The 10,693-nt window shown below is 36.2% G+C and overlaps 1 protein-coding gene across 2 annotated transcripts in view; it reads right to left on the bottom strand.

Moving 5' to 3' along the window:
* Positions 1 to 23: 23 nt before the first annotated feature.
* Positions 24 to 10,693, bottom strand: part of tnika (TRAF2 and NCK interacting kinase a) — a 130,470-nt gene continuing 119,800 nt past the window's right edge. For both annotated transcript variants that reach the window (XM_033987639.2, XM_055231362.1), the window contains exons 25-32: positions 10,424 to 10,594; positions 10,199 to 10,342; positions 9,756 to 9,890; positions 9,296 to 9,396; positions 9,060 to 9,209; positions 5,101 to 5,260; positions 3,222 to 3,361; positions 24 to 1,924 (exon numbers count right to left, since the gene is read on the bottom strand). In XM_033987639.2, the coding sequence (XP_033843530.1) occupies positions 1,841 to 1,924; positions 3,222 to 3,361; positions 5,101 to 5,260; positions 9,060 to 9,209; positions 9,296 to 9,396; positions 9,756 to 9,890; positions 10,199 to 10,342; positions 10,424 to 10,594 (1,085 nt within the window). In that variant the 3' untranslated portion in view covers positions 24 to 1,840. The remainder of the gene's footprint in view (positions 1,925 to 3,221; positions 3,362 to 5,100; positions 5,261 to 9,059; positions 9,210 to 9,295; positions 9,397 to 9,755; positions 9,891 to 10,198; positions 10,343 to 10,423; positions 10,595 to 10,693) is intronic.

Here is a 10,693-nt window from a genome sequence, read left to right as displayed (position 1 = left end):
CTACATAATAAAGTAGCCAGATCTTTTCTTTTCTTTTTTTTTAAATCATGTGCTTTGCTATTACTCCAGTAACAACAAGTTTGGTTTGATAAATTTAGATTTTAAACTTTACAGTGACTTCTGCCATGACACTTTGTACCACTAGATGGAGCCATACACTTGGTTTTCAATGGGCGTTTTCTTAAATTCTGGGATTATTTCAGTTGTGATCACTGTTTAATAACTGTTATCCATCATTAATTGCTTTTTTCCCCTCATTTATAGATTTTGTCAGTAAAAAACTTTAATTTTACTGCAGTGGTTAAGCTACAACATGGCTAATTTGTAAAGAATAAGGTCGTTTTTAGTTTCGCTGAGGGCATGCAGAACGCAAAAGGTCAAATTATAAAAGTTTAATTTGTTTATTCAAGAATAGGGAGTTTGAGGTAAGCATTTACGATGGCTAAGAGCGCAGAAGTGGGACCGTATGGCGTATTTTCACTGAATTTGAACACTTAATATCTTTATTTGTGATCGTCGTGTTGCAGTTTGGCCCGGTTACATTTGGTTAATTAAAATCCGTTGTGCAATAAGATTTTGTGAGGTGTGAAAGTGACGTTATTTTAAACATGGATGCTTAAATAATTGCTTTGTTTAGGTTCTTTTGCTCGTTACAGTAAAAATCGAGAATAATTTGGGTTAAAATCTGTTTAAATTCAGACATGACTTTACGAAAAACTTTGATCTAAAAACTGAAAAAAAACCCCCACAAAATTAGTCTGTAACTCATTCATCTTACTGTTTTATAATAAATGTGTTTGTGTTAGAAAAAGTTTTACCACTGAACTAAACATTTTTTGAGTTTGTGTGTTTTTTACCGTTGCGAGATAGGGCCAGCGCCTTGGCAGATGTCTTCATTCATTCATTCTATGTGATTTCTACACATATATCCTTTGTTGTTCCTTAAAACAGTTTGGGAACATCTTACATCTTACTGTCTGATTTATCCAGCCAGTTTATCCATAGTTTTCTGAAAATATTTACTTTTTTCTCAAGTTTTCACACCGATATCAGCTTTATTTCGAAACGCACATAACGCACACACGCACACACGTACACACACACTTGCATACACAGACACGGACGATTATGACCTACACGTGTGCTATACAGCTCGTCAAGCGTCGACTTTTAACAAAACGCAAGTGGTTCCTAACAAACGGAATTACAGTAAATCTGATGCAGCACCTTGAGAGTTTAAGAAAGTGAAGAAAAAAGTCGTGGAAATACAGGATCGAGTGAACGAAACTGTTCTTAAAAGGACATATTTTTGCATACCGACACGACCCCGACTACAATGTCCCAATTGCATCACTAGAAGCAGTATCCATGGTTACATAAGAGCCTAAAACAGCTGGAAAATGGCGAGGAGGATCGTAATTTTTGGGTACAAATCAAACCGCCGTGACCCCTGCGCTGCTTCTTCTTTTGACTTGTGTATGAAAAAACACATTTGTTTTTCTCCCATCAGCCCTAGAGGTAAAGTTGAGTTGAGCACGCAGACTTGAAAATCATAACGATTCATCCAAAAGTTTGACAATCAAGAATCTACACGAGATTTTATTTGTAAAGACGATGGCGAGTCTCCCGTCGAGTAAAATGGCTTCTTTGTTAATCCAGGTTTAGCATAACTCCCCACGAACACCACTCAGTTTTTTTGCTTTTAGCTGATTTTTTTTATTTTAAAGTCTTTTCCGGAGTTTATGCTCGGCCTTGTGGGTAATCTGGGTGAGGTGTGTCCCGAGGTGGGCTGCTGGGTTTGACCAATGGGAGTGAGGCAGAGTGAGAGTGGGTGGAGTCATCACCAGTTCATCATCGAGCTTCTGTTGAGAGTCATGAAGAAAACCTGGCTGCTGCCGCCGGAGCGCACGGAGGCAAAGAACACCTGAAAGAGAAATAATAACAAGGAAAATAAATAAATAAATACAAATAAATAAATACATACATAAATGCAAATAAATAAATAAATACATATAAAATAAATAAAAAATAATATATAAATACAAATGAATAAAAAAATAAATAAATACAAATGAATAAATAAATAAATACAAATAAATAAATACATAAATAAAAATGTAGACATAAATCCAAAGTAATAAAAAAAAACAAATAAATAAATGCATAAATAAAAATAAATAAATAAATAAATAAAAACAGTGACAAAACATAACACCACTCAAAAGTTTATTCAAAGTTGTTGTTTTTTTTGTGTGTGGCTACTTTCTACATTTTATAAACACACAGAAGACATTAAATATATTAAGTAAGATTTATGGAATTATGTAGCAATGAAAAAAGTTTAATAACACTACTAAATATATTTTTTTATATTTTATATTCAAATACTCAGACTGGCCATGCTTTGCTATATTTAGTAGAATTATTAAACCTTTTTTCTTTGTACATAATTCTGAAAAAATTGATTCACATATTTGATGTCTTCCGTGTGTGTATATAAAAGTTAAAATTAAATTAGTAAAAAAAAACAAAAAACATGTGGTGCATGTAAAAAGTTATTGATGAAGTTTGAGACAAAATGGACCCAAAACAGTGTTAATGGGTTTCTGCTTTCTGTTTATAGGTGCCATTTTTGGTACTTTTCACCACTTAAATGATAGAATATTTAGTTTTGAATTGTTGCTGAATTGCTGAATTCATCCAGGAACAGTTCCAGCTTTTTCCATCTGAAACTCACTGATCACTGGCGTGATGTCATAATATTCAAAAAGACCCATTATATTCAATTTTGGAATTGTTATTAAGCAGATTTTACTATTTACTATTGTAACTTTGCAGATTAATGTGGCCATATTGTGAGTTTCAGGGCCTGTATGCGCCAACAGAAATGAGCCGGTGAAACTTGAGGATTGTATTTCTTAAAAACTCCTACACAACCAATAGGAAAAACTGCTCCTTCGATGTGTATGACTATCACAAGAAAATCAACCAAAGAGAAGAACGTTTCAGCTTCAAGAACTGCAGTTTCGTACCATGTGGACAGACTCTACACGTCACACTATGTTTATGATCATTTCACATGTGTATAATGTTTATCAGGTAGATATAATGCACACGACAGCAGTACCATGGAAAACACAGTCTCAAGAGTAATTACATTGGCCTTTAACACTGTAAATAGTTAAACACATGATTTAGACGATATTCTGAGATGCACGTACCTTGTCGTTCCTTTCACAGAGGAACTTTAGTCTCTGCGCTCTCTTGTGCATGAAAACTCCATCCAAATGTCCCGTCTCCACCGAACGGATTTCTATGGCTTTCTCCCCCCAGCCCATGATCTGATTCGAGTGAATGTAGGCTGCACAGAAAGACAGAGAAAAAAGAGTTCAAAATGATGGTTATGGTTCGAGAAGCAGATGCAGTAGGAGTAGAAGTAGCAGACCTGCAACCCCTAGTGGTCATGAATGATATTACATGAACTTTACTTCACTTTAGCGCAGTTAAAGATGAGACACTGCAGTCCATCCAGTCCAAGAGGTGCACATATATGTTTAAAAATCGCATCTGCTACAGCTTCATATTGCAACCTGATTTTTAACTTTCAGTCCGTAACGTAGCGCATTTGAAAACAGTAAAACACAATGTGAAATTATAACGATATTCTAACATTTTATTTAAAAAAAACAAAACAAAAAAAAACAACCAAACAACAAAACAACCTATTTCTTCCATTTGCTTGTTTCTGGCAGCCAGTATTGCACACATTTTAACCAAACATGTTTCATATAAGTGCACTCTCTCTCCCTCTCCTTCAGCCTTCCACTTCCATTTCCCCCAAAGCAGCAGAATAATCCACCATTAAAATTATGGAGATCTTATTGTGATAATTCTGATCGTTAATTGGAATATAAAGACTCAAACACAGAGTGGAGCATTATTAAATCAAAAAGTAAAACAATAATTTCAGATAATATACTTATTCATAAATATTCTCTATCTAGGAGCCTTCACTATATTTCAACCTTTATTCGAACACACTTTTTCATTTCATTTTTTCTTTGTTTCCATGATTATTTACATTGCAGATTCTCACAAAAGGCTTCCAAACTATGAATGAGCATGTATGGAGTATCGCAAACAAAAATAAAGTCAAAATAACTCAAAACTTGTCTTAGATTTTCGTCATCATGAAGCTCATTGAGAGAAGGCCGAGGGTTTGCAGCACCATCGATACTTTAAGGATTTGAAATAAAAAATGTATACAGTTGTCCCTCACTATATCGTGGTTCACCTTTCGTGGTCTCGCTGTTTCGCGGATTCTTTTTTACTGTAATTTTGCATGTTTTTTTACATCGTCTGAACGTGCATTGTGTTCTTTGTCCTGATTGGCTGTTGGACTGTAGACCATTGTCCATCAGTCTCCTCCGTGCCGTGTCTCCTGTACAGTACAGAATGTGTTCAGACAATTTACATAAACGTTGGATCGCAGTGTGACTCTGAAGTGCTGTGTGTTTGCAATTTGTTTTCTCCCCGACAAAACCCACAATGTCGATGAAACGTTCTGCACCGACAAAGGCGCCTACGAAGGTTTGAACTTTGAGAGAGTTTAAACAAGAGAGAAATGTGAGAAAATGTTAACGCCTGTGTGAGAAAAGTGTATAAAGTGTGTGGTGAGGGGTTTTACAGCCAAAAACATATATAATAATAAAAATAAAGCTGATTACTAATAGATTTTTCTTATTGCGGGTTATTTTTAGAACATAACCCCCGTGAAAAACCACTGTATATATGTTAAAAAATAAAATTGGCTGAGTTATTTCACTTTTTGTCTTCACTACATAATTCCATGCGTCTTGCTTCATAAATTTCACGTCTTCTGTGCGAATAAAATGTAAAAAATGGTAAACATAAAGAAAAAATACACTGAAAAAGATAATCTAACATAAAAAAAATAAGATAATAATGGTTAGTCATAGCCCTAAACCTAAGTTTATTCACTCAATAAAACTCAAACTCATTTCACTCATTTGTCTGTGTCTCTTTAAGTGTCTCTAAGTTAAATTATAATCAGATTCTCATTAAGACGTCATGTCGTACCAACAGAGGTAGGCATCTCTCCCCATTGCAGCACCACGTCCTTGGTGATCCTCCCGTAGGTGTTCACGTAAACCCCTTCGTCCTCGTAGCAGAGCAGCATCTCCATCCCGTCTGTTTTAGGGAGCACCACGATGGCATGGGGCGTCACCTGGTTTTGGATCTACCACAAATTCACAAAGATTTTAGAGGGATAATCGTAGAGTTATTATGTCGTTGAGGTTGGAGGATAGAGTCACTACACAGAGCACACGACTGAACTACTACTTTGACGAGGGAGTGGCTTGATATTTGGGATTTTATTTGACTAAAAACGTGGAGGGATTCACAAAGTTACTATGAGAGTTTAAGTTTCTACAGTAGGTGATTCAGAAAGGATTAAAACATTAAGAAAATATACAGGTACTATGCAAATGCTAATTATTATAAGACAAAAGATATGAAAAAAATGTTGCCAGATTAATTCACAAAACTTTATTGACTCTAAAGTACCTGGAGACTCAAAAATATTTAATAAAAAATAAAAATAAATACTAAAACATTTGCATAGCACTGTACAAAGTGTGAGTTTAAGTTGGCCTTTGTTTGGCCCTGTAAAAAATCTACTTAAATTAGCTGAAAATGGTGCAGGAACAAACTCATCTTACCCTTTAGAACCATATTTGTACTATCTTAAAGATGCACTGTGTAACTTTTCAGGTGAAGCATCCATTACCCGCTCCTCAACATGGATATTACTGCTTCGTCTGGACTCTTACAAACTATAACATCTCCATTTTCATGTCAGATCTTTACCAAAAACATCCACGTTTGTTCATTTTAATGCCACACTGTACAATATTCCAGGCAAAGCAGTAACATCTCCATGGAAACAAGGAATAGATGGCAGATCCTCCACCTGAAATGCTTCAAATAGTCCATTTTATAAGCTTGAATTTGGCATGAATTTAGCCATTACGATGCATTAGTGCCATTGCAAATGAAAGAAAATGTAAAAATCCCAGTAGGTTTGAATATCTCCACTGTATTCCCATTATACCCAATTATATTTCACATTATCTGTATCTCACTATACGTGTCACGGGGTAAGATGAATTTACTCTCAGTGTATGATTTGAGTGTTGCTGGTTAATGAACTGCGCTGTACAACGAAGACACTTATGGCACTGCTATGTATTCACTAAGGGTTTCCACTACAGCACTAATATTGATCTAGTCTAAGAGGTCGATGTCAGGATGTCACCTTCATTTGAGGGCCACACTGCGAGAGACGAGGAGGAGGAGAGGAGGGAGAAGAAAGAGCAGGCTCACATGAAACATGGTGACACAAAAAGACCGTGTCAAAGCGTCGTCATGAATTAGAAATGAACAGAACTGAACTGTATGAGCAGCAAACTGTGTAAAGACGTGGACTGAGCGAGCGTTCGGATCCAGTCAAATCGAGCTCGTCGAGTAACGCTCCTTCCTGCCCGCACCCCTAGCAACGCTGTCAATCAAACCCGTTGCTAACGCTAGCGGGAGCGACCTCGGGGAAAGATTGATTTGTCTCATATTAATGTTCATATCTTGATTCACAGACAAAATAGTGAAATAAAAACACTATTTTCTGGATTATAAGTAGCAGTTTTTGTCATAGTTTGTCCGGGGTGCGACTTATACTCAGATGCGACTTATATGTGAAATTATTAAAATATATAATGTCACATCTTCGTTATTGTCACACTGAAAACCACACGAGGGCGCTCTAGAGTTGTGTACCAGTATCTACTCCTCCTGTACCACTGAAAGTTTAAAATTTCAACATTACGATAATTTAAAGACATCTGAGAAAGACTGAACAAAAACGCCCCTAAAAGAAAATCATATTCTGCTGAACGGCGCTTCTTCTACTTCTGGAGTTGGTGGAGTTGTTCAGAATTGACACAAAGGATGAAGAATTCAATGGATTTATTGATTTGGAGTGAGATCCAGAGTAAACTTGTTGCTTGTTTTTCTGCTTTATTTATCTGATTAACTGTTAATATCTTACGTTAACAAACCAGACACGTGTTCAGTTCTGTCTGTGCTTCATGTCGCTGAATAAATATAAATGTGTTACGTTAGCGTGATGTACTGATATTCAGCCTGTTGTTCCACATTTTATTATTATTATTATAACTTGGCTTTAAAGATAAAATGTCTGTTCTTGGTCTCAGATTTTGTAAAATAAATTTCACCCAAAAATGCGACTTATATATGTTTTTTTCTTCATTATTATGTATTTTTTTGGCTGGCGCGACTTATACTCCAGAGCGACGTATAATTCAGAAAATACGGTGGCTAGCAGGTTAGCTATGTCCATTTATATATACAGTCTATGATGTCGATTACACTGATCACACATTTAGTCACACTGGTTCTCTTCATCGTGGTGTTTCGTTAAGCAGTGAACATAAATGAGGTACATTCATCTTGTCTTCTGAGTAGAATTAGTAGTTCGTTAGTTGTTCGTGTACATCAGACAGTATTCATGAGTTTGAGAGGTTCCAGAGTGTCGTTTAGGAGAAGTGCTTTTGGACAACTCTCTTTTGCTTGTTCAGATGTGGAACGACCTGCTCAGGAACAAGAGCTCTCCACACTGGCAGCGTTTTCCAAAAGCTTTAAAACTTACGGTTGTTGGAGGGTCAAAAATTTTATAATGTGTAATGTTTCCTCATCACAAACAGACCTGGAGTTGTGTTTTGTTTCATTCACACACAAACACACAAACCTCCAGATTTAGGCTGAGTTTTTCTCTCAAACAGTGCCACCTTGTGATGTCATGTGGTAATACAGGAAGTGCTCCACTGTGTTATTAAACTCCACACACCTTCACTAGAATCATTTGGATTATTTCAGCCCTGGAAGTTTCTACAATAGGTGCTTTAGAAAGGACTGAAACAAACAAGAAAATATACAGGTACTATGCAAATGAAAATTATTATAAGAATAAGAAAGAAAAGAAAATTGACTCATTAATTCACAAAACTTTATATCCAGTCTAAAGAACCCGGAGACTCAAAAATATTCAATAAAAAATACAAATAAAAACCCTGAACTCGCCCCTCGCTCTCTCTTTTATTTATTTATTTCCTTACATGTCTTTTGTTTTATTTATGTAATTACTTTGTATATTCATTTCACACTTATTATTATCATTTTTTTTTTATTTTTTTTTTACTTTACCTATTAATAACTTTAATAAAAAGAAGAAAGAAAGAAAAAAATAAAAATAAACAGAACATTTGCATAGCTCTTTACAAAGGCCAGTGTAATTTGGCCTTAGTTTGGCCTCATAAAAAAGTCTACTTTAGAGATCAGCTAAAAATGGTGCAGGAACAAACTGATCTCACCCTTTAGAACCATATTTGTAGAAGCTCATACGATCTTAAAGGTGCACTATGTAACTTTTCTGGTAAAGCGTCCATTACCCGCTCCTGGTAATGGACGCTTTAGGCTGTGTTCTTCTCTCAACCAGTTCCACCTAGTGATGTCACTGTGTTTTTAAACGCCACACACCTTCACTAGAATCATTTGGATGATTTCAGTCTTGGAATTGCCGATCTCTGCTGAAGAAAAGGTAAAAGCTAGCTATCATTTTATGACATCACAAGGTGGAACGGAGTGTTTTGAGCTTTGGAGATACAGACAGTGTGATAATGCAGGGTTACTCAAACATGTGTGAATGAAACAAAACACAACTCTATGTATGTTTTTGAGGCGGTAACAGGATTATAACATGGCTAAACGCTCACAAGAGTCAATTTTGTGTAATATAGGACCATTAATGCTCTAATTACACAACCTCAAAGATAAATGAGCATTGATTTCACTCGTGCCACATCTGGTTTTGTACGTTGTTACTCTCATTCTAAATATATTACGAGGTGATAAGTCATTGCACAAATCAATCCGTCCTCTACACATCGGCGTCCTGCACTTACATGTGAGGGGATGTAGATGTCGTAGGGGTTGCCCGAGTCCACATCAATCACATGGAAGCCAACAGTGGAACCATAGATGACCTTTAACCTTTGACCCTCCTCCACTGTGAGGTCAACCAGCAGAGGGCGATGCTGCAGCTCGGCGAAGGACTAAAAAAGATCATAAAGGGAACAACAGACATGAGTTTAAGTTCATTTATGAGTAACTTTAATATAGAATGTGTTGAAATAAATACCTTAAAGGCCATAAACTTGTGGTACGGTTTGGGCGCCCAAGCATAGATTTCCACAGAGTTCTTCAACGCAATGACCAGGAACTTGATTCTCTCATATTTCACTGATTTTGAGAAAGAATACAGACTGTGGATTAGCAGTGACATTGTTTTATTATTCAAAAGTAAAAAAAACAACAACAACATAAAAACATATTAATTGGTAGATCACATTGCACTCTGCCATGAAATATCCAAAATCTAAATGCACAAATGTTGCACCTGATCATTTCTATTAGTGACTAGACCCAAGAATTCACCGTTTTCCAGCAAAAATCTGCATTTTAACGATATTTATTTCATTTGTGTTAAATATTATTGGACTATAGAAAGTTGTAATGGCATCTGAACCCCAGCAATACACATATTTTTTTTTAAACTTGATCAAAATCCTGTTAAATAGAATGGTTCAAATGTTACTTACCGACTTTATAATGAACACACCCCTCCAGCTCTCCCACAGTTACCCACCCCTGCTTCTTCTCCACTTCTGGATCATTGTGCAATATTCTGTTCCTCAGCCAGGACAGATAGTATACACGCAACTTGTTCTTTTTCCCTGAAACACAGAAGCTTAAATTATTATTTTTCGTGTAACTTGCATAAACTACATTACATAGATTAGGAATAATATCAACACTACTGACAAATGGCAAAGGAAAAAGTTAAAAAGTGGCTTAGTTTGTGTCTCATGCTTATGTTAATGCTAATTTTGAGGCAGAAATAAATGTTTTTTGTAATTTTGGTGTCACGAACAGGATGCACTTTTACCTCCGTAGCTGTACTTTTACTTGAATACCAAAAAAAACATCAAAATATTCTGGTTGATCCATTAAAACGATACTGTTACTCCATTTTGGGACTCACCGGATATAGTGACGAGGACATTGAGGCCTTCTAACACATCCATTTGAAGAAAGCGCCTCCTAGTGATCAGATTGTACACTTTCCCTTGTCCGCTCCGATCCAGCAGCATCAAACCATTCTCTGTCCCCACGAGCAGATTCACTCCTAAACCAGCCCAAAAATAACTTATACAAGACGTCACATTTGAAAAGAAGACATATTTGATTTACTATATTACTCCTATACCCCATAATGCCGCACACAGGATCTCCGAGTTGAAACGCTTCTTGTACTTGCGGATTTCGGGCGTGTCGCTGTGAGGTCGGATGTTGGTTGGGTTGACGTTGACGACAGAGATCTTCCGGGCTTCGTTGAGTCTGGCTTGTTCTTGTCTCAGTAACTCGTTAGCAAACATGGCTAAACAGAAAGACGAAAAAAAATATAAATATGCTAAAGGTAAACACGAAGTACACCCATAAGGCAGAACACTTTTTAAAACTGTTGTAATCATGATTT

The sequence above is a fragment of the Periophthalmus magnuspinnatus genome, chromosome 22 (assembly GCF_009829125.3).
Source record: "Periophthalmus magnuspinnatus isolate fPerMag1 chromosome 22, fPerMag1.2.pri, whole genome shotgun sequence".
Lineage (NCBI taxonomy): Eukaryota > Metazoa > Chordata > Actinopteri > Gobiiformes > Gobiidae > Periophthalmus > Periophthalmus magnuspinnatus.
The sequence above is the reverse complement of the archived record's forward strand: the minus strand, read 5'-3'. Positions and strand labels throughout refer to the sequence as shown.